General features: G+C 40.2%; 1 protein-coding gene across 4 annotated transcripts in view; it reads right to left on the bottom strand.

Moving 5' to 3' along the window:
- Nucleotides 1-2,623: 2,623 nt before the first annotated feature.
- Nucleotides 2,624-24,666, bottom strand: part of CAMK2A (calcium/calmodulin dependent protein kinase II alpha) — a 79,584-nt gene continuing 57,541 nt past the window's right edge. Inside the window, exons 14-20 of one of the 4 annotated variants that reach the window (XM_074291775.1) lie at nt 23,834-23,866; nt 22,734-22,782; nt 13,608-13,683; nt 9,932-10,026; nt 7,270-7,498; nt 6,727-6,774; nt 2,627-3,333 (exon numbers count right to left, since the gene is read on the bottom strand). In XM_074291775.1, coding sequence (XP_074147876.1) covers nt 3,330-3,333; nt 6,727-6,774; nt 7,270-7,498; nt 9,932-10,026; nt 13,608-13,683; nt 22,734-22,782; nt 23,834-23,866 — 534 coding nt within the window. In that variant the 3' untranslated portion in view covers nt 2,627-3,329. Of the gene's footprint in view, nt 3,334-6,726; nt 6,775-7,269; nt 7,499-9,768; nt 10,027-13,607; nt 13,684-22,733; nt 22,783-23,833; nt 23,867-24,666 lie in introns of those variants that run through there. The other 3 variants (XM_074291776.1, XM_074291778.1, XR_012486648.1) reach the window with 3 other exon arrangements.

Here is a 24,666-nt window from a genome sequence, read left to right on the forward strand (position 1 = left end):
ATTTGGGCCAGCTACCTATTTTACCCTCATCTTACAGATGAGGAGACTGAGGCCACCAAAGATGAGGTCAGGCAGGAAGATGTTAATAGAGCCAAAGCTAGAATACAGGGAGGAAAGGGGAGACCATGAGTCAAAAAAAAAAAAAAATCACAAAATTCCAGGGCTTTTTCCGCTGTTGGGCTACTAGGTAGTGGTTGGGATACCAAGAAAGGAATTGGGGTTGGAGGAAGGAAAGGAGAGGGGGAAGAGATCCATTCTCTTCAACGTCAAAGAGAAGTCTAGAGTTTTTCAGGCTCCTCTCGAATTTGCTCAGGGTCCCCTGGAGGACCAGAGGTAGGAGATCATAGACTTTAAAACAACAAAAAAATAAAAACTTAAGAGATTATCTGGCCCAATCCCATCATTTTGCAGACAGGGAAGCAAGCCCTGTCGCACTAGGTTGATAGGATAGTGAGTACTCATTCTAGGACAGGAAAACCTGTTGCTGAGAAAAAGAGGGCCCTGGAGGAAGAAGTCTTAGAAACTTAGAAGAAGTGAGGTCTAGTCATTATAGAGCCCAAGAGTACAGCCAAGGAGAGCAAAAGGGCTTCCTAAAAGGGAAAAATGAAAAGGGAAGACCTTTGAGACTGCAAAGGAACTCATTTGGAGAGCTGAATGAGAAGGCAGGCACATTCTCTGCCTGACTTTCTGGAAGATATTTCCCACTAAAACACCGGGATTTAGGACAAGCATATGCTTGTTGCCATACTGGCAACCTGACTAGTACATGTACATATTCTCTACCTCCCACCCCATACCTGTACAGAAGAAACTTATACAACAAAGAGGACCATAATTTAAAACTGCACTGGTCCAACAATTTGGAGAATAACTCTTGTTAGTCTTTCTTTCCCTTTCCCTCCAGTGACTCAACTGATATCCTCAGTAATCCAACTAATTACCCCATCTTTCCCCTGCCTCCACCTAGAACCCCCCTACTCAGGTGGGCCCCTTTTCTTATTTCCTCATCCCCACAAGAGGATCCAACAAACTCATTGCTGGGGAAAAACCAGGGATGGAAGACTGTCTGTCATTCAGCAGGAAATCACTCACAGAGAAGTCAAACTGGGAAGACTTAAAAAAATGCCCAGATTAGAAATCATTTAATAGTTCTGTGTCTACCCTCACTCCACACAAAGGACTCATGTGGAGGTCAGTGGGCTGGATAGGAGCTGTTTCCCAGAGCTCAGTCAATGGCCCCTCATTAGCTGGGCCTTCCTCTCCTAAGATACTCAGGAGAAATGATCATACAAAGGCCGTGAGACACAGAAAGGCAGCAACGCAATTCCAAATTGAACACTGAGAATACAACTTCTTTTTTTTTTTTCTTTTTTTCTTTCTTTTTCTTTTTTTTTGCCAAAACACATGATTGGTTTTGTTCATTTTGTCAATAAACTTACTGCATATACAGTGTAAGGTCATGCAAAGAACACAGTGCAGACATAGCCCTGCTGGAAGGGCCAGGGCATCTTACGTCAGAGTCAATCCAGAGAAAAGGGAGAAAAACCAAGGGAGTGTAAGAGCAAAAAAGCAGGAAACTGAAGGGTAAAATAGACACTAGAAATACCATCAAACCCCACAGGAAAAGGCCACGCAGCATCAGGCCACATAGAGTCTCCCTGACCTCTCCCATCACTGCTGGAATGCCCTGTTAAAGGTAAGGTCCACTGAGTCGCACAGATGACTTGGCTCTTCATTAAGGTCCAGGGGAAGCTTCTGGTGGGGAGGCAGGAGGCCAAGATGTTCCTCCAACAGGCCAAGTTCTCCCTTGTCATTTTTGACATCCTCCGTGGCCAGCTGTGCTGAGATGTGGCCAGCTGTTTCAACATTCATATCAGCATGCAATGCTTTTCTCAACTCCAACTCTGTCAGCAGAACAGAAGGGAACCCCGGGGGAAGGGACTGATGCACAGGAGAGGATGAGAGGTTAAGCTCACCTATACCACAGACACCCAAATGTTACACATTTATAGCTTCAGAAGTTAAGGGGAAAAGAGAGAAAGAGAGAAATGAAAGAAACAACTACCCTACCCTAGCCCACCCTTTCCCAAAGTAATCTGAGATGTTTAGCTATTACATAAAGACCCATTCAGCAAATACATTAAATCAATTTACCAAATACACAGAAATTTGGATATCAAAAGGCATGCGGTCAAAGTAGAAGAGATTCCTAAAGGTTGCTTTTAGTTTTTTTCTTTTTTCCCCCCAAAAGATGATCAGCTTTCCTCTCTCAAGTGTTACTAAAGCAGAAACTCTCAATCTATGCTGGAAGAATGGGTTCAATGAAGTCCATATTTGAAGCAAACGGCCCCACCAAATCAAAAAAAAAAAAAAGTACCCTGATCTAGCACCAGTGTTCTTAACACTGCTTATTTCTCCCCCGAAAATAAACAAATTGATGAATAAATAAAATAAGTTTCAATGTTCACAGAATGCAAAAAAAAAAAAGGGAGAGAGAGAAAACATTAGTAGAGGGAGAAAAGCAATTTACCAAGGGAAAGGAAAAAACACAGAAGGGAGGGATAAAGGCAGAACATATATTTGATAGCCCAAGGCAAAGAATTCATGCTTGTGGCCAGATGCTCCAGTTTCTTTTTCTTTTTCTTTTTCTTTTTTTTTTTTTTGCCATAAATGCTCTTCTCTATTGGGTCAGCTGCCCTTCTCTCAAAAGTTTCAAAAGAGAGGCAGGAACAAAGGTCTGAGACAGGAGAGCTAGCAAATAGGGGCCTGCTCATTATGCTAGCTAGCTAGCTAGCAAGGCTTAGCATCAGCATGGGACAGGCTTGATTTACCCATCTATCCATCTGTGGTAGCTTGTGGGAGTTTGCAGTTAGGTCCAATAGGGAGCACAGCTGATAGAGAAGAGTGAGCATTTGGGAAATTGCTAGCTCCCAGAGCTGGGGCAGGGGCTGGGAGGATGGAGGGGAGGGGTCCCTTCCTTTCATGTTATTCTCTATCCCAAGAGCTGGGAGCAGCTGACCCAGGAGAGGAAAGACAATCTGTGCCCTTGGGCCTGGCTCATGCACACAATCAGAAGATGAAATGAAAAGCAAAACAGGGAGAGACAGGAAAAGAAAAAGAAAAGTAAGTAACTGTGGCCGTTTGTTCTCTGGTGCATGATGGCTTGAGTTGGTTGGCAGGTGTTCTTGGCTTCTGTGAGGAGCTTGGTGATGGTGATGATGATGATGGTGGGATTTCCAGCACATGGTAGAACCAGCAGCCACATGCTGCAGATGAAGAAGGGTAGATCTCCATAGTGCAGCCAGCGAGTGCACAACCCAATCAGAACTTCAGCTGAAAAGTAGAATTCAAGGGATTAAAAGAGAAGGCTGAAGACACCCAAGATGATAATAATAGGTAATATATACTTAGGATTATAGTTCATAGGAGTATAGATTTAGAACTAGAAGAGACCTAAGAGACCTTAGAGGCAATCAAGTCTTACTCTTCCCCATTTTGCAGATGAAGAAACTGGGACACGGAGCAGTATGCAGGCAGTGCAGTATTTTGCTCAGCGTTACACAACTTAAACTTTCCTCTTTCTGTCAAGGCTATTCTTTCAGGTCTCTAGTTTATAACCTAGGAGTCATCCTCATCTTCGCTAAAACTTGCCATTCAAGTGAAATATAGTGTGCACAAAGTAACAGCAATACTGTAAGGTCACCAGCTGAGAATGGCTTGACTATTCTCTGCAATACAATGATTCAAGATAACTGTGAAGAATTTCTGAAGAAAAATGCTATCCATCCCCAGAGATAGAATGGATGCTATCTGAATACAGGTTAAAGTATGCTTTTTTTTCTTGAGGGTTTTTTTGTTTTTGTTTTTGTTTTTGTTTTGTTTTTTTGTTCTATGGTTTTCTTTTACAATGTGACTTATTTTGGATGTGTTTTGTATGGCCACACATGTATAATCTATTTGAATTCTTTGTCTTCTCAACTAGAATGGGGAAGGGAGGAAGGAAAAGAACCTGGAACTCAAAGTAAATGAATGTTAAAATTGTTTTTACATGTCCCTGGAGGAAAATAAATAATTTTTTAAAAAATCTGTCATTCTGCGTTTGCATTTCCTGCATTCAACCTTTTCTCCTGACCACACCAGCCCCTTTACTTTTTAGTTCAGTCCCTGCTCCACTTTCCATGAGGCACTGAGATGGTACCGTGGAAAGAGAGCTGGCCCTGGAGTCAGAAAGAACTGAGTTCAAATTTGGCCTTAGACATTGGCTGTGTGACCCAGGGCAAGTCACTTAACTCTGTATGACTCAGTTTTCTCATCTGTAGAATAAGCTGGAAAAGGAAATGACAAATTACTCCAGTATCCTTGCAAGAAAAACTTTAAATGGGGTCACAAAGAATCAAACATGATTAATTGAGTAAGCAATAACAACCCTTCCCAGCAGCTGTTGCCTGGATTACTGCAACATCCACCTAATTGGCTGCCATCTCCCTGCCACAAGCCCATCCCAATTCCAATCTATCCTCTTCACAGTTGCCAAAGTGAATTCCCTTAAGTACAGTTCTAATCAGGCTACTCAGTATTCTCAAGTGGTTCCCTACTATTTCTAGGACAAATTATAAACTTTGTTTAGCTTAAAAAGTCCTTTCCAAAATGGCCTCAACCTATCTTCCCAACCTGTCCAGCGAAAACAGCCTCTGTACACACATACATACCATCCTTCATTCTCCAAACCTGAAATATCCTCTCTCCTCATTTCCACCTTATAAAATCCTTTTCTTTCTTCAAGTCCTAGAAGAATTATTTTCTATTCCAGAAACTCTCTTGATCTTCCCAAATGCCAGCTTTTTCCATCTCAAGCAACTTGTGTTTATTCTCTTTATATTTATTTCCTCTATACTTATTCAGCATGTTCCAAAGGTCTCAGTGCAGTTTTAAGTTTTAATATCTAGGTAACACAATGGGTAGAGCACTGAGCCTAGAGTTAGGAAGACAAATCCATATCTGACCTCGAACAGTCATTGTGTGATCCTGAGAAAATCACAACTCCTATTTGCCTTGTGTTCCTCATTTATAAACATGGTATAAAGAGGAGATAATGACAGCATCTACCTCAAAGAGTTGTTATGAGGATCAAATTAAATAATACTTATAAAGAAAACTTAGTACAGTTCTTGAAACATTGTAGAATAAAAACATAATAATTTAAATAAATAAATAAAAAATTTTTGTTCACTTCCCTAAAGCACTTAGCATGGTGCCTAATCTATAAAGCAGGCACATAGATAGATTAATGCTTTATCTCCTTTCCCTCCCCTAAGAGAATACAAGTTCCTTGTAATTATTTCCTTCTTTGTATTTGTTATCTCTATGTCTGTCTTTCTGATTTAAAATCCAGTATTCTATGCACTAAGGGAAAAATTCTATGCATTAATGGGAGGGGGAGGAGAAAGAAGAACTACAGTCAATATTTGACCAATCTATTATATCTATATTTATCTATCTATCACTTTTTTCTTTTCCTGTAGTTCCCCAAGATTGTGTCCTTGGTCCTCTTCTAGTCTTCCTTGGCAATCTCATTCATTCCCTTAACTTCACTGGAGCCATGCAATAGACATTTTCACATGCATATATCCAAAATCTGGTGTCATCCTATCATGTTATGAGCATGTGTTAGTTAGTTTGTGAGATCTATGAAGGCAGAGACCATACTTTGACTAATCTTCATATTCTCATCTAGCCTAACAATGGTCTGTATATAGTAGGTACTTAGTGAATGCTCCTTTGAATGTATCAAGGGATGTTGCCATTTAAAGGAATACTGTAATGAATTCTTTCGCAAAGTAATACAGATGAGTTTGTTTCCATTGCTAGACTACATAGTAGCTCTGTGACCTTGAAAAAGTCATGTTACCTTTTGGGGCCTCAATTTCCTAATCTGTTAATGGAGATATGTGTTGCACTATCTACTTCATGATCTGTTATAAGGCTTACAATATCTGTAATTTCCATTTCCATTTGTAAACCTTAAAGGACCATAAAAATGAATGTGTTCATCGTGGTTGCCTCGGCAGAGCTCTTTGCCAACATCAAGGCGTTATATCAATGTGAATTGTTATTATTATGTGGCTTGGGAGGAGAGAAGGGCGGAGATGAGGATGAAGATGGGGGTGGGAAGGGGAGTGTATTGAAAAGACACAGAAGTGTGACCTCTGAATATTTTTTTTTGGAGGGAAAAAAAAGACAACAATCAAAATAGTTCTACTATAGAAAACATGTTTGAAATGTGGAACAATTAAACGTGTATTTTTAATGTCAACCATGTAATTATTTGGGCTAAACCAACAGGATTCATAAAAGATAAGGCAAATGCCTTTTCTTTTTTAGCTGAATTTGGGAGTATGAAGGAGTAAGAAAGGGTAGAACATAGCTTTTATAAATGTTCTCAAATTTTAGATAGCTATGAAAATTCCAAAATCTTGTGGGGATTAGGCTCTAAAACAAACTCCATAACAAGAATGTGGGTTCACCTGGCTCTCTCATTTGTTAAGTTGTATGACTTTGAGCAAATTCCTTAATTTCTCTGGTTCCCACCTTTGTAAAATGAGGATCAGAATACCTAACCTCTTAATGTCCCTTCCAGTTCTGACACTCTACATCCTACGATCTGGAAAAGGAACACAGTGAAAGGAACACAGAGGACAGTTACTGCTCTGCTCTGATAATTACTACCTGTGTGACTTCGGGCAAGTCAGTTGACCTCTTGGGGCCTCGGTTTCCCTATTTGTAAAATAAAAGGATTGGGTTAGTGATTAATAATCCCTGCTAGAGCCTTAAATCCTATGATCAGATGTCTAAATCTCCTCTATCTTTGATACTTTATGGTCTAGGATCTGTCCCGTCCCCACTTTGCCCCCGCCCTCACCCCCACCTTTATTCTATGGTCTCTTCCAATGCTACCATTCAATACCTGTTTCCTTCTGGCTCTAATTTATTATTATTATTATTATACAAAATTATGGTGACTAACAATTTATGATTTAAAATAATCTAAAGAATTATATACTATTTTGACATTAAAGCATTCTAACCTAATTAGAATGATTGGGTCCATCTATATTAACAGAAGATCTCCCAGATTGCCTAGGAGATAATGATTTAGACTCTGCTCCAATATCCAATCAAACCACAGCTACAAACTCCACCCCTGGGAAGTCTCAATATCAGGAGCAGCCTGACATGAAGGGAAGGAAGGAAAAAGAGAAAGGATCTCACTGTGGTAGAACTGAAGGTGCTCCAGATCTGTGGAAGTGGACGATCTGCCATTTGCCATCCCGGCGGTGCCAGATGCGGGTCTCCTCAGATTGGGCAGTGCGAGGGATACCATTGGCGTCCACATATTGTGTGATGCGGATATAGGCGATGCAGGCTGACTCATCACCCATCAGGTGGATGTGGGGGTTCAGGATAGTGGTGTGGACAGGCTTGCTGTTCCTGGACCACACTGGAGACCAGAGAGTAGGGAAGGGTGAAAAGGAAGAGGGACAAGGAGTAAAAGTGGAATGGAACCATGGGATTGAACATGAGCTGGGATACACTGAAGTTTCTCATCATTGTCTTTCCTTCACCAGCTCCCCTCAAGGCCCCTTAACTACATTAGTCCAGAGATGGAAACTCAATCACCAGGCCTTATTTTGCCCCTTAGATATCTGGGAGGCAAGGTAAATTTTCTAGGGGATTAAGACTTTTATTAGAGAAGTTTCAGAAAAATGAGACACTCTCTTCCTGAGAATGCTCTTCACGAAAGCAAAAAGGGACAAAAAGTTAAGGAGGCATTACTACTCCGGAAAAAAAAAAATACTTCCCATTGTTGAATAAAAAAGTCTCTCGGCAATACATGAGGCAAGGAGCCCATCATCCTTGCTTAAACATCAGGCTAGTTCAGATGGCAATGTCCCATAGATCCCCGTAGTTTAAAAGTAGAGCATCTCACAGTTGGAAGGAACTTCAGGAGCCATTTCATCCAAACTTTCACCCAGTGCAGGAATCTAATTTACAGATTCCTTGACAGAAAGCCATACAGGGTCCTTAGAGCTATCAGGGTCCTTAGAGATCAGCTATGTTAGTCCCTAAAATTTATCAGATAATGACAATAGCTCTAATTTTCATTGCATTTTAAAGTTTGCAAAGTACTGTGTTCACAGTCTAATGAGTATGATAGTACAAATATTCCCCATTTTACAGAGAAGGAAACTAAGGCACTAAGAGTTCCCATAGTGTGTTACAGAACCTATACTTTAACCAAGAATTCCTGATGGACCCGCTTCAGTGATTTGCTTACTCAACACTTTAGCCCTTTAAGAACTTCTATATTCCTAGGGAAGACAGGATTAAAAAGGAGTGCTCAAGCAAATTAGTATAGAATGTTGGGAACAAGAAATTAGGCTATAGCAAGCTTGAAAATTAATGGCCCTGGAAACCAAGTCTCAGTATATCATATGAGCTTTTCACCATTGCCAATGAATATTAGGACTGCAGAACATTTTACTGGTAAGTAAATATTGACTTTTATTTTATCTTTCTTACTTTTTCACAAGGCAAAAATGATCCATCTGATGCCAAAGTCAGGAAGAGTGGCTGTAGCCTTCATTGCCCTTCAGACAGAGTTCAGGAAGAGTCCCCAAACTCTAACCAAAATGGAACATTTAATCAGTCAGCTAGACTGTGACTTAAAGGCTCTTAGAATGGAATGAAGACTTTTTGACCTATTTCCCTGAAGAGACAACATGGGGGGAGAACCAGGGGTGGTGAGTTCTGATTCTAACTGCCTCTCGATGGCTTGCTCAAGTAAGGGGAGCTTGATCAAGTAAGTCACATCTCTAAGTATGTTTCTTTTTCTATAAAATGTGGGTAATCATAGTTTATCTATCTCACAGGGTTGCTGTGAGGAAATCAAGCAATCAATAAGCATTTATTAAGCATCTACTATATGCTAGTTCTGTACTTAGCACAATTCCTGTTATATAGTAAGGGCTCGATAAATATTTATTGAGTGAATGGGGATACAAAAATAAATGTGAAACTATCCCTGCCCTAAAGAAGCTTAGATTTTCAGAAACACTTAGAATTCTCATAGTACTATGAAAATGTAAGCTATTATTGTTAGTTCTGATTTTCCTGCTATCTCATTGGGTGTTCTTAAGAAAATCCCTTCCCTTCTAAGAGCCTTAGTGTTCTCATCTTATAAAACAAAGTTGGGCTTACTGATTGATCCATTAAGGTTCCTTCCAACTCTAAGACTCCATGAGGGCCCCTTAGGATGACATAGCCAGGGGAGTTTTGAGAGCCAGTAACAGGGAAAACAGGCAAAGGCAGAAACAGTCCTGCAGAAAGCCCCATATCAGCTCCCAGCTATCATGCTACCCCTGTTGGGGGGAATGCACAGGACCAACAGACATGAAGAACAGAGACCCAGCCGCACAGCACACAGACAGGGCGGGGTACAGCAGTGTGAGGTCCTCCCCCACTCTTATGCAGTTTAAGACACTCAAACCTCCAACCCAAATGGCCTGTGTGATCAGGACCATGCTGAACTAAACCTGCATTCCCCTATGATAGCAACGCTTGTCTGAGGGATCCTGGGAGAAAGGCTGCTTGCCCCCTGTGTCCTTCCTGTGAGCCCCAGGGTCCCTGCATCTAGCTATTAAAAGGGTAGGGTTGGGAAATGCAGTTTGCCTGGCCAGGGTTAAGAGAGGGGTCTGAGATGGTACCAACCCACGTTCCGCACGGGGCTTCCTGCAGGCTTCTTGGGGTCTTGAGTTGCCCAGGGGCCCTGTCTGTCACACTGCTATTCCCAGGAGGCTGAGACACGCTGCCAGCGGGCAGGACAAGCAACGAGAGGAGACAACAGGCACCACGGAGGGAAGGAATTGCTCACGGTTTTCAAAGTAGAATCGGTGGAAGTCCAGGCCTTCAACCAGGTTTCCCAGAGCCTCAGGTTCAAAGGCTGTCATCCCAGGGTCACACATCTTCCTGGAGAAAGGAATAGCAAACAGAGATCTCCCTGGACCTCAATTTCTTATCTGTTGAATGGGGATGCTGGGGCAGGGTTTGACTAGGTAATATAGTCCTTTAAGGTCCTGGTATTCTCTTTTCTAAGATCCTTTTAAACTCTAATGTTCCACGTCCCATTTCCTAAGATCCTTTCAAGCTCAGATTTCCATATTCTGTGTTCTACATTCCCCTAGAATTCTAGCATTTTATTTTTGTGTTTTATTATTCTATGAATCTAAATGGAGAGCCAGAGGACTCAATACTCCCAAGCAAGCCATGAACCCTACAGGGATAGTCTTCCCCTCTTTCTACCATTCCCTTCACTGCTAAATACTGGCAGAATCTCAGGGTAGGCTGGACATTTTGGCCCCATTCACCTCCGGTGTTCATTTTACATATGCAGAGATCCAAGTAAATATTGATGCACTCTCATGCTCATGCATGTACAAACAGGTACAGTTAGGGCTTCAAAGTGCCTGTGCTTTGTGTCTCTGCTCATTCCTAAACTGACCCTTATCCACAGTCGAAACATAAACTAGGACTTCTTCATTTTGTCCCTTCCCCAGGAGAGGATGCCACAGAGTGACCATCTTAAGCTGTCTCTCAATGCTACAACTATGGAGATCCAAAGTCCAGCACATGCTCCTCTCCAGTGAACTCTGGGTTTGAACACAAGGAAGCCTGATTCCCTCATTCAGCCCTAACATTTGTCTTATTACAGCTGACTGTTTGTTGGACAAAACATGCAAGCAGGAAGTGCCCCAACTCCCAGGGGTAGTCAGTCAACTCCTTGCAGCAGAGTATGACAAAAGCAAAGAATAGAAAGCACTGGTTTCTCCTTCAGGGCCAAGGATACATTCTCCTTTCTTATAAGGATCCTAAGAAATTCTTCCTGAGAGGAGTTATCTTTGCCTTCTCTTATTCTCTATATTCAAGAAGTTGCTAAATACTGAATATTCTACCCCAACAAAATTTTCTCCATTCACACAACCACCACATTAGTTCAAGCCCTTATTTCATCTCCCTAGCCTACCAGAATAACTTGACTAGTGTCTCTGCCTCTAATCCCTGCACTTTATAATTTGTCCATGAAACAGTTACTATATAAATCTCCCTAGTGTATAGTTCTAACCAGTTCTAACCCCCTGATCAAAAGCCTTTAGGACTCCCTACACTTCAGCAGAGATTATAAACTCCTTAGCCTAGCATTTAGTCTTCTGTAATCTGGCTCCTTTATCTACCTTTCCAAATTTATTTCACATTATATGCCGTCCTCATCTCAATTCCAAACAAAACCACTCTCTTACCTTCTTCTGAGGTCATGCATTTACACAGGTCACCCCTGTATCTGGAATAGACTCCCCCCCATCTCTTCCTTATCTCTTCTTGTCAGACCCATCTCTTCCTCCAAGTGCCAACTCTTCCATAAAGCTTTTTTTGATTCTTTCAGTGGATTTTTAATCCTATCTAGCATATCTAGATCTTTCTTTTGCCCTTTTAACATTCTGCTTTGCACATATACATACATACATATATATATACACACACACACATATATATACACACACACATATATATACATATATATATGTATATATATGTGTGTGTGTGTGTGTTTTTTCCATTTTCTTCTACCCTCAGTGACTTGTAAACTCTGATGGCTTGTCATTACATCTTTGTATCCCAAAGCAAAAAACAGTGCCTTATATATAGTAAGTCAATGAGTGTTTATTGAATAGAAAGAATGTGAGATCCCAGGGGAAAAGCTAGAACAAGGTTCAATGAGTAGGGGATGCATTAAAAATTAAGATCATTCTAAAACAATAGTTCTCAAAGGGTTATCTGTGAACTCCCAGGGTCCTGCAAAGTCAAAACTATTTTCATAATAATACTATGATGTTATTTGCCTGTTAAAATATTTCTTCCTTTTTTATCTATCTGTATGAGGCTGGATCTTCTTCATACCCTTCAAGTAAAACATATTGCAATAGATTGAATGCTGAAACAGATATGAAAATCTAACTCTTCATTAAGCCAAATATTAAAGAAATCCACAGAAACATGCAAAACAAAACTTTGAAAACTTATATGAACTGATGCAAAATGAAGTGAAGAGAATGAAGAAAACATTGTACGCAGTACCAGCAATGGTGTACAGTGATCATCTGTGAATGATTTAGCTATCCTCATCAATACAATAATCTAAGATAATTTTGAAGAACTTAAAATTTTAAAAAATGCTATCTATCTCCAGGAAAAAATATGTTTCTAATTGGAGCATACTTTTAAAAATATTTTCTTGTCTTTTTTTTAGGTCTGTGTTTTATTTTGCAACATGGCTAATGTAGAAATATGTTTTACATGACTATACATATATAATCTATATCAAATTGCTCACCTCAGAGAAGGAGATGGAGAAGGAATAAGGGAATAAATGTAAAATTCAATTTTTGAAATTAATATTAAAAATTAAATTACATGTAATTGGAAAAAATAAACTATAAAAATGCAAGAAAATGCGACTCTTCTCACTAAATTTTATTTTGTTTTGTTAAATACAGTAATTTTTCATATAAATGTTATTTATGTAAACATATAATTGGTTTATTGTTGTCATTTTAAAGGAATTCAATTTTTAAAGTATAAGATAAATGTTTATGTATTTAAAAATATATTTAACATTTTATATTGATCATATCTTAATTTTATTTAATTAAATGATATTTTACTGTCTAACATGGTAAATGTTGATGGATATAACACACATAAACAAAAGTTCTTCTGAGGTCTTAATAATTTTTAAAAGTATAAAGGGGTCCAGAGACCAAAAAGTTTGAGAACTGCTGCTCCGCAACATTCTCACCACAGACAGTAGTATAGATGGAGAAACACTACCACTTGTATCTCTCCAGGGAGCATCCAGCTGCAACCTTTCTACCCTGCAACACATATACACACACCCACACACACAATCCCAGAGAGCTCAGGGAATTCAAAAAAGAAATAAAAACAACTTTTCCTTAGGGAAGTAAAGGACCATTTGGCAGCATAAAGGAAAGCCTACTGGGAATGAGAATTAGGAAGGCATGGGAGGGAAGACAGAAAAGTAATACAAATCAAACTGCAGAGAGAAAAATTCTAACCAAGAGGAAAAAAAAAAGTTAAAAGGAGTCTAAAAAGGAGTTTGTGTTGATCCATGCCCTTAGCTGACCTGTGCAAATAAAAGTGAGTTGAATATGGATAGGATAAGAACTAGCCCTACACTTTTGTTGGTTAAAAGTAGCTCCCAGGTGAGGAAAACCTTTCTACTAGTGCCCAATTGATAACTTACTTGCAATTGATGATCTAGAATTACCAAAGAGAACAGAAAAATTAAGTAGTTTGCCTAGGATCACATAACCAGTAGGAATCCAAGATAGGATCTGAACTCAGGTCTTCCTGGCTTCGAGACTACCTGTCCATGCATTAAGCCATGCTTGGATATAATCATTTCCACATCCTCATTTAGCCACTTCCCTCCTCCCTTGCCCCAGATTCCCAGAAGTATCCATCAAACTCACGTGTAGGACTCAAAATCTCCATTGCTTATTGCTTCGATCAGCTGCTCTGTCACCTTAATGATTTCTTGCTTTCTCACTGCAGGGCAAAGAAAAAATACAAAGAAATACAAAACACAAAAGGCATTTGTAGCCTGACCAGGAGGAAGCATTAGCAATGGTCCCTGGAAGCCATGAAGTTGTGAGCCAGTTTCCAGTGGCCAAATGGTGAGTCCAAAAAACTTGACTCTGGGCTGAATTTTTAGGAGCTTCTTTTTGGCAGTACCAGGAAGGAAGGGGGATGCCTCTCTCAGCCCAATAATTTTGTATTCTAACAGGTGCCCCTGCCTCCAGGCTCTACCCTCCCACTGCAGCCTTCATACAGCTACTAAGACACACGTATCATCAGTACCAGCCCAGCCCAGCCCATCCTCCGCTCCATTTTTCTCTGCCTATCACTACTTGTTTCTGCCTCCTCCTGTCTCTGTTATTATCTTAGAATTCTCTGGCACCATATCCCCCATCTATACCAAAGAGGAAGATTCACCTAAAGTCCCTTCGGGGGTACTGAAGCCAGCATACAGTAACAGGTGCATATAATTCCCACCAACACTAAAGGGAAAGGACATTTCCTATTAATAGTTCACAGTTATATGGGTCTTAAAGCTGGAAGAGACTTCAGACTTCTTAATCTGGGTCTGTGAACTTAAAACATATATATATGAAATTATATTTGGACAAAATTGTAATCCTACATATTTCTTTCTTTAAAAACATCCTGAGAATGGGTCAGATAGCCAAAGGAGTTTCCAACACAAAAAAGAAGTTAATAGTCTATGATCTAAACCAGTTTCCCTCATTCTACATATGAGAAAACTGAGGCCAGGAGAAGTAAATGACTAAAGGTGAAGGCTCAAAAGAGATTATAGTTGTTAAAAAGTGCTTAGTATAGTGCCCAATCTATACTAGGCATTATATAAATATTTACTCAAGGGCATCTGTTGAAACAGTGAAAAGAGCTCTGGGCCTGGAGTCAGAAAGATGAATTCAAATCTAATTTCAGATACAACTAGTTATGTGACCCCAGGGAAGTCAAGTAAATTCTTTTTGCCTCAGTTTCCTCAACTGTAAAATTGGGATAATACTTACCTTGTAAAGTTGGTGTAAAAATCAGATGAGATAATATGTTTTAAAAAAATACACACACACAGTAGGCACTATATAAATGCTTATTCCCTTATTCAAGTTATTCAACAAATAAGTAGAAGAGGAAGGGATCAAACCCAGCCAACATTCCTCTGAGTAAGGACAAGAATCCTTAGCTCCAATTTACAAAGAAGGTGAGCTGATTTATTCAGTGTTTACACAGCTCGTGTAAGAATCAGGACTTCAATCTAGGTCTTCTAACAGCCAGCCTTGTGCTCTTCCAGCCTCTCCAAGCCTCGCAGAAGTGCAGAGTTGGAAAAGATTCAGAGACAATTGTAACTGAGTAAGAATCCTTCCACATTATACCCTCACAAGTGGTCTTCACCATTTGTCGAAACCAAAGGAAGGGCCACCTGGGTGTAAGTCAATCCCTACTCTAAGAAACAATCTGAAGGTGGGATACTTAGTTTTAAATCACAAGCAGAGGACGGAACCTGACTCTAAATCATAAGCAGAGGATGGGGTCCTTAGGAAGTCTTAAGTGATGAAAAGGGAGAACCCAGTATGAGTAATGAAATCCCAGAAGCCAGCTGGCCTCCAAGTACGGTCTTAAATATCCTGCTCTCAGCATTTTTCCATGTGGGGACCTGATAGGGAGACTCAAAAGACCCTGGAGCTAATGAGAGCTGCTCTGCCGCCATCTTGTGCCTGCTGCCCCACCATCAAGTAACTTGATTCTGTACACACATTTAGGCTAGGGCCACTTTTCTATTGGGTAGCACAGATCTGGGTCTCTGTGGACTACAATTATAATAGTTCACATTACTACAACTCTTTGCTATTGACAAAACATTCTCCTCAGGGGGGAAAAAAACAAGCATAAATGTAAACAGACAAATAGTGTTTTATGTTGAACATATAAAGAAACTAAAACTCAGATGGGTTAAGTGACTTGTCCATGCTCAATGTAGCTAGTACAAGAACATTTTCCCAATTCTGAGAGAATCACAGAATCATAACCTGAAGGGGAAGAGAAGAGAGATTTACTAAAAGCCTACTAAGTGCTAGTGCTAAACATTTTATAAATATTACCTCATTTGATCCTCAAAACAAACCTGGAAGGTAGATGCTATTATGATCCCAATTTTACAATTCAGAAATTGAGTCAGACAGAATTTAAGTTCCTTGCCCAGGATCATATAGCTAATAAGCATCTAAGGACTGATTTTTAACTCAGATCTTTCTGACTCCAGGCCTGGAAATCTATTCACTGTACCACTAGCTGCCTCTAGCTATACAAAGACTGGATCCTTTCTTTGATAAAACATTTGTGACAAAATTTGGCATTCGTATTGTACTTTACATTTTGCAAAGGTTTTATTGATGAGAACCTGTGATTTCATAGATGTAAGGAGCTATCAATTTTTCTCTTCCAAAGCAGATCAATGACTCTTTACAAACTATAATCTTTGAGAGTTTTACCTGAGTTATTGAGAGTGACTTACCAAAAATAACAAGGTTAGTTATATCAAATATGTCATTCTGACTCCAGTGAGCCTCATAATAACTCTGTAACATAGGTTTCACAACTATTATCCCAATTTTACAGATTAAGCAACTGAACTTCAAAAAGATGGAATTATTTGCCAGAGATCACATAGAGTCTGTAGCAAAGCCAAGTTTTGAACCTTAATCTGAAGATCTGAAATCTAGGGTTCTTTCTCCTATCATGCTATCAGGTAACAATATAAATAAGTGGTCATTCCACTTCCATTTCAAGGCATTCCCAATGGGCTTCTGGAAGTAGAGCATTCTATCAGTGGACAGATCTAATTGACTCAGGTACAGCTAGGGGGAGCTCAGATGCAACTAGTGCAAAAAGTGTTGAACCCAGAATCAAAAAGACTCAATGCCCTGAGTTCAAATCCAACTTTAGATACTAATCCAATATCTTTGCCAAGAATCCAAATGGAGTCATGGAGAGCCAGATAGGACTGACAACAACTTAATGGCAACAATAGCCCAAAAAAAAATTGCTCTTACTTTTGAACTTCAGTCTGCACATCTGTAGCTTCCACCAATGGATCTTAATTCTACTTACAAGTGCCAGACAAAATATCTACTCATTCCTCTATATGATCAATCATCAAACATTTATTAAGCACTTAATTATGGGCTAGACACTGTATTCAGTGCTAGAGATACAAAGTAATATTCCTGTCCTTGAGGAATTTACATTTTACATTTATTCTTGTTCAGTAATGTCTGACTCTTCATGACTCCATTGGGTTTTCTTCAAAAAAATACAGGAGTGGTTTGCCATTTCCTTCTCCAGCTCATTTTACAGGTGAAGAAATTGAGGCAAACAGTGCTATGTGACTCTCCCAAGATCACATAGTAAGTGTCTGAAGCAGGATTTGAATTCAGATCTTCCTGACTGGTGTTCTTCTCACTGCACCACCTAGCTGCCTTTTCATTCTGCATTGCATTATCCTAATAACACCTACCATTTACAAAGCACTGGGCTAGATGCTAGAGCTATAAAAACAAAAATGAAAGTCTCTACACTCAATGTGCTTATGTAATCTCTGCCCTAAATATATAGGGACTGCTAGGTACATAGACCACCAGCCTTGAAGTTCAAACCCAGCCTCAGACAATTAATCCCAATTGCCATAACAAAAACAAAACAAACAAAAAAGAGTGCCAGAAGTTTATGGAAGACAAATTGGAAAGAGAACATTAGCATCTGGGAAGATGGGAAAAAACTTCATGTAGATGTTGTAGGGGTTGTGACTTGCCCAGGGTCACATAGCTAGGAAGTGTTAAGTGTCTGAGGTCAGATTTGACTCCTAACTTCAGGTCTGGGGCTCTATCCACTGTACCACCTACCTGCCCCCTTCATCAGAATTTTAAAAGAACTGAATGACTTTTCCAGTGACAAAGTCCATATGTATCAAAGCTGGGACTCAAGTTTAGGTTGTATTGCCTTCTAGACCAGCTCTCTATCTGTTATATTACATGGGCTTCTCTAAGAGCCTCATAATATTTCCAGACCTTTAAACCCTTTTTCTTTTCAGAAGCCCCAAACCAATTAACTAAGAGCACCATAAACATCTGTCTCAGGGCCATCCTTCTCCCCAGTCCCAGTGTGGGACTCCTTCCAGCAGCTCTTCAAAGGCAATGAGCCAGATCCCTACTTGGTCCCTGACATTTCACATATATGGTGATCGTCCTGGCCTCCTGGGAGTACATCTTTTCAGAGGAGAAACTTAAGCCACTAAGAGGTTAAGCAAGTTTCTTAAGGTCAGATAGTGACTCAAGGGCCAAGAAGAGGTCTAAGCTCCTGACTAGTGTATTCCCATTAGGGCCAGAGCCAGGAAATTGTAGAGCCGAAAGCTGCTGTGGAGGAAGTATGGGAATTGAAGAAGAGGGACCTGGGTTCAGATGTGGTTCCTGTAGTTTGCAAATTTTTGTGAGTCTTACCCCTTCATTTTAGAGATAAGGAAAGTGAGGGGTGGATTGTGAAGTCACACACTGTACACCCTCCCTCATGAGCTTATTTTAGAGGGAGTTTTTGTTGAGACAATTGGGGTTAAGTGACATTCCCAGGATCACACAACTAGTCAAATGCTTGAGGACAAATTTGAACTCAAGATCATCCTGACTGCAGGTCCTGTGCTTGATCCATTGAGTCACTAGAGGTCCCATTATGAATTTATTGTGAAGAAAGCCTCAGGAAGAGAAGTTATTGAAATGATCTCCCCCTCACACCTTCTTGGCCATAGCTACTCCTCATTATTATTAGTTGGTATCAACCAATCCAGGGCAAGATGAGGGGAGAAGGCTGAGTAGAAAGAATTTTTTTTTAAAGCATGATGGTAATTTAAGGATTTTTTCACACAGAAGCACACACACCTATTTTGGGTTCTCTGTAAAAAGTGAATAATACTCCCTTTCCTCTCTGCCCTTATCCCTTCTTTCCAGGTATTGAGGTCAAAATTGTGAGTATAAGACCACTTTGAAGGGCTGAAAATCAGCATGCAAATAAAAGGAAGGATGATAATTTAGGGAAATAATACTTTATGCTTCTTGTTCTTAATGACAGGCCCTCTCAGGCCCAAAAGAAACCACATTACCTTTTTACCTTTACTCAAGTGTTGTCTATGACAACCCCCTTTGCTCCTCCCAAGCCTTAGGACTGGAAGGGACCCAAGAGGTCACTTGGTCCAACTCTCCTCTAGGAAACAGATTGGGAGCTCCCTAAGAGCAGGAACTGTCTTGTATCTTTCCTTGATACTAAGCACAGTGCTAGGCACATGGTAGGCACTTTGTAAATATTTATTGACTGATTAATTGAAAATAGAGAGGATCAATTTTTCCCCCCCAAGATAATATAGGGAATAAATTGAAATTTAAATCTAATCCCCTTTAATTTCAAATCTCCTGTAAAATCTTCTGTACTTTTCACTAAGTCTAGAAAATATTTACATATAAATATTTAAAATTTTTGTACATATTTAAATGTAAATATGTAAGACATTTACATATAAGGATGTGAAAGACATAAAAATATTTAAATGCAAACACATACATGTATATAAATATATTAAATGTATAAATATGAAAATATTTGTATAAAATATGAAATATTTATATGGAAGTATATAAAATAATATCATTTAATCAATGAAAATAACATTAAAGAAGAATTTACATATGCTTTTCTAGCATAACCCAAAGATATTTGAACCTTTCTATTGGACTTGGAAGTGAAACCTTCCCTCTGTGTTCTCTCAGAAAACATGGGGCTCCTTAAGGGTCAGAATTATCTTACTTTTCTATTTGTGCCTTTAGTTCTTTATAAACAGAAAAAGCTTAATAAATGCTTGATCTGTTTATTCATTCATATACTGTACTGTCTCAAGTTTCCTTGTCTGTTCTTTGTCCTGAAAAGCTAATATGGAAACAGCCAAGCAAAACACACAAACAAGAGCTGACAATGAAGTGAATTCTTCTTTCCCAAAGAGTTATAGCAAAGCAAGAACTGGCTTTGGAGAGACTCGGGTGAAAATCATTCTGATTTGTTGAACAAATCACTCAACTTGCTGGAGCCTGTTTCTTCATCTGTAGAAAAAGAAATGTGGGCCAAATGTTCTTTTAGGGCCTTTCCACCTCTAAATCTATGATCCTTTCAGCCCAGAGACTATTGCCCTTTCATGTCACCTCCAAGAGGAGAGGTAGAGGAATTTTTGAGGATATAGAAGCCCAGGCAGAAACTGGCCAAAAAAACCCTGGGGTTCCTCCCTCTTTTCCTCTCTGTTTTGCTCTACCACTACCTGCCAGAACCTTACCTTGTTCGGGGATCTTTCTCCCAGAGATGCCTAAATCCAGGCCCTGGTCCCCTTCTCATTCAAAGCTGGAGTCCTTTCTGGCTCCCTACCAAATCCCAAGATCAGAACTCTCAGACACCATCAGACAGCCACATCACCAAGGCCTCATCCCAACTGACTGAATCATAGTTTATCTCCCTCATCAGCAAAATATTTACTAGAGAGCCTTCCTCATTTATAATACCACATATTTAGAAACAGACACATGCTTAAAAATGTGTAGTTAGCAAAAGATCACCCAAGTTAAAATCCTAGCTCAATTACTTACTCCCTCTCTGGGACAAGTTACTTATATCTCAGCTTTTTCATCTGTAATATGAGGGAGTTGGACTAAAAAATCTCTAAGGTGCTTTAAATTTAAAGCCAAAGTCCTTAAATTTAAGTAGCTTTAAATTCTATTTTATCAATTCTCTAAATGCAGTCCATGAACTGCTGGGATCTTCAAGACCTTTTCAGTGGGTACATAAGGTCAAAACTATTTTCATAATGATATTAAGATGGTTTGATTTCCAAAACAGTATATATCAACAGATATGACACACATAAAAAAAAGCTCTTTGGAGATCCTCACCAATTTTAATAGTGTCAAGTTCTGAAAGTGAAAGACTCCACAAAAGGGGTTCTGAGAACTGCTGATCTGTTTCAACCACTTTATCTTACAAATAAAAAAATTAAAGCCAAGAGATTAAATAATTTATCTTTGGTCATCTTTGATTAATTTATATAAGCTATAAAATTTACAAAATACTTTACATTCATTATCTTCTCTAGTAATGAGATAATGTAACAAGAACTGAGATTCAAATCTAGGTCTTTTCTTTTTTTCACAGTGTTATTTGCATGAGTCCAGAAGTACCCACAAGGAATTCCCCAGAAGACTGATCACCCAGTGATTTGTCGGTTAAGTCTGTGGGAGCCAGAGAAGGAGTTTCCACTTCTTCCTTGGGGCCAATGAGCTCTCTCATGCCCATCTCTCTGCTTTGGGCAGATATTTTGGTGTTGTCCCAGACCCTCAAATAGCTTCCTGAGAAGGGCGATATCCACTGTGATATAATCCTGAGCCCAGGGTGGAGATAAAAATCAACCAACTGTTCCAAATCTTTTTCCTAGCAAAAAAGTCACCATATCTAAAGATTCATATGATTCAAACTGAGCTCTAAGAATTGATTGCTCTCTGCATGGGATTCTATATCTTCAAAAATTCCTTACCTCTGCCTCTCCTCTTGGAGATAGCAAGAGGGGGCTGAAAGGATCATAAATTTAGAGGAAAGGACCTCAAGAACATCTGACCCACATTATTTTTTTTTTTATACAGATGAAGAAACTAAGACTCAAGCAAGTTGAGTGATTTGTTCAAATAACATCAAATCAGAATGATTTGCACCCAAGTCCTCTTTTTCCAAAGCCAGTTCTCATTCTGCTATAAGACACTGTGGGAAGAAGTAATTCATCTTTATTTTCAAACTTGGGAATAATTTTGTTACACTGTCCAGATGGTGACTGGGGGAAGGAGTATAAATACCAAGATGATTTGTTAATTGACTGCAGATCTGGATCTTTGATTGTTATGAAGGTTTTCTGAATGGTATCAGATCTAAGATTAGAGCTAAAGGGAAGTGGGAAATTAATGGTATCACTTTCACCTTCCAGACTTGTAGCTTTAAAGAAACACAGTATCTCTATAAACTGTTGGAGTGTTTGGGAGCATCAATATGATGTCCCTTGGGACAAGAACAGATGAAGGGAGAGGGATCATGAGTTAGAGACTGGGTCTCACTGTGGTTAAGTGACAGAGGGTAGGAAGTCCTTGGGCTTCAGAATGGACAACATCAGAGACAGATTAGAATGAAACTCTTGATTTCTTGGTTAGTTGAGGATTGGTGACAAATTTTAAATCATGTTCCTAGGGTGAACCTAGGAAACTTTGGGAGAGAAGTATATTCAATCCAGAGTATGCCATTATTGAATGAAAGAGACTGAACTTCTGGGAACTTGTCTTTCACAGAGGATCCAAATCCTTGATGGGATTCAGAAGGGACCAGAGAGGCAAGTAGATCTATAAGCTTTAGAACCATGGAGTTTGACTCAGGTCAATTTCCACAAACATTTTTTCTGTCTCTCACTCTTCTTATGTTCCTAGTGAATGTGTTTTGTGTCTATGTGGTAAAGGGGCAAAGGATAGGAGAAGATGCTAAGAATCATAAGCATCTTATGGTGGCATTGAGGGATAAATGGGGATCAGAGATGGAGAAATAGAACACAGTGAGTCTAGCCTGATCAGTTATAGTTAAGTGATCAAAGAGTAGCCTCTGCTTGGATAAGATCTAGAACCTGGGAATAAAGATTAAAGAGACTTCCAGTGCCTATTGCAGCTTTGCCTTTTGAGATAGATCTGAAATAATTACTCCGGAATCAAGCACCCCAATCCTGTAGGGTTTTCCTAATAGCAAAAGAGCTTACGTCCAAATATTTTTGTCCTGCTCTAATTAGACAATCCCTCTAGGCAGATATTAACTTCAGCATACAGATTCCCATTACAAAGGAACAGACTAGACTAAATTAGGCAAGGCACAGAGTTTCCCCGTATAGAAAAAGAAGCCAGCTCTCCTACCTTTGGTGTCTTCATCTTCAATGGTGGTATTGGTACTCTCAGAGGATTCCTGGACAAAGAATAAGGGGGAAAACAACAGGAAAGAAGTGAACCCCAGGCTAATTGTTGAAACCAAGGAACCTGTTCGAGCTGATGGCAAACATACCAGCTTCTACCAACCCTGCTCACCAGAGAACTTGGCTCATAGTCCAAAAGCCAGATGGTCCAGCAGCTAAAACCCAACCTAACTTTCAAACTCAGGGAGCAATGAGGAGGAAGAGGAGAAGGGAAGAAGTGGCAGTGGAGGGGCTGTCTATGGAGGTGTCTTATAGCAATGAATACATAGAGAACTCTAGCTTCTGTTGTGAGATGGGAGGAGGCTTTAGCCAGAAGAGAGTTGAAGGAGTTGTGGAAAGGAGCAGAGTGACACCATGTTGGCTGTACAATTGAGGGGGAAATGATACAAATTTACAGGGGAAAAAAAGGGAGGGAGAATTAGGATGAGGGAGAGAGGGAGTTGTGCAAAAGTGGGAGAGGACACATGAAACTACAGTCAGGAAAGATGCACAATCACACAAAGCGCATTTCTGAGCCCCAAATGCACCCACTGGTTACACTGACAGGCCTATGGAGATGTCAAGGAAGGCCAAGGCTGAGGCTCAATCTGCCCAATGCACTGGGTGCCTCACTCCACAAAAGACCCCAGGCAGGGTCCCTGCACTGTCATATCCATGAGTCTAAACTGGCCACCGCTACGTCATCGTTTAGTAACTGGGCAATTCAAAAAGTTGGGCTTTAGGGTCAAAGCTGAGGGCTTCAGACCAGAGAACTCTACTGAGAATGACTCAAGAGAATCAGACTGAGAGACAGCCTGAGGAGCTGGACAAGGCCCACTGCCCACAGTGGGCCAGTATTAGTCCTATGCTACAAGACGTATTGGTCCAGAGTACTAGTTTGAAGGTATTAACATAAACACACAAACAACACACACGTTTGCCACACAACACACACACTCTTGGCCCCTCTCCCCACCCCACATTCCCAGTGTAACCTCTAGGAGCAAGGCGGGAGTGCACTGAGGCCCAGTATTACCGGCATTTGGGAAGACGGCAGACACTCACCATTAACTGAACACTGGAACTGGACTTTCTTTTCTGGAAAAACAAGGAGAAGAGATGGGACAGGAAGAGACACAGTGGCAAAACGGTAGAGAGTAGTGGAGAGAGGGAAGTAGAGTGGGAAGGAAGGAAGCAATGGCCCCTGGGCCAGGCTCAATGGTACCTCAAAGGTGTTGACATCCGGCACTCAGAGAAAGAGGGTAGTGCCCAAGGTGTGGTATGCCCATGACCCAAGGGACACTTCCCCCACTTACCATAACTCTGAGGACCAGCCAAATCTGGGGCCCTGACTTACTCTGCGGGCTCTTCTCGTGCAAATAAGTCCTTCTAACTCTGCCTGGACCTTGCTCTTCAAATCCTCCAAAGCCCAGCACAGAGTGCCCACCATGCCAAGCTTTGGTGAGAGAGGGAGAATGGTGCCCTGGATGCCAGTTGCCCCCCCCCCCAGCAGTCAGGTCAAGATTGACACAATTGACTGACTTTCAAATGGGAATTAGACTCTTAGAGTGGAGAAATGGTGTTCAATGGCCTCCTTGGAGCTTATCAAAAAGACCCTTACTTAGTATTCTGCAGGCTTCGCCTTCTAGAAATAAGACCCGGACAGTTCTCAGTGAAGTTTCAGAAGACTGGAGTAAATTGGTTCAGGTACCAGTGTCAAAGACAGCTCCAAAGTGTTTGAAAACAGCTGTCAAGTGCCTCTAAAAAATGCTTTTCCATCTAGTGCTAATACTAATGCTAAATCAAGTTTGATCTCCATCACTTTTTTCCCTGACATCTTACAAATCTGTAAAGAGCAGAGATCAACCCCATTTTATAGATAGAGACACTGATGCTTG

Source organism: Sminthopsis crassicaudata, chromosome 2, assembly GCF_048593235.1.
Source record: "Sminthopsis crassicaudata isolate SCR6 chromosome 2, ASM4859323v1, whole genome shotgun sequence".
NCBI classification, from domain to species: Eukaryota; Metazoa; Chordata; class Mammalia; order Dasyuromorphia; family Dasyuridae; genus Sminthopsis; species Sminthopsis crassicaudata.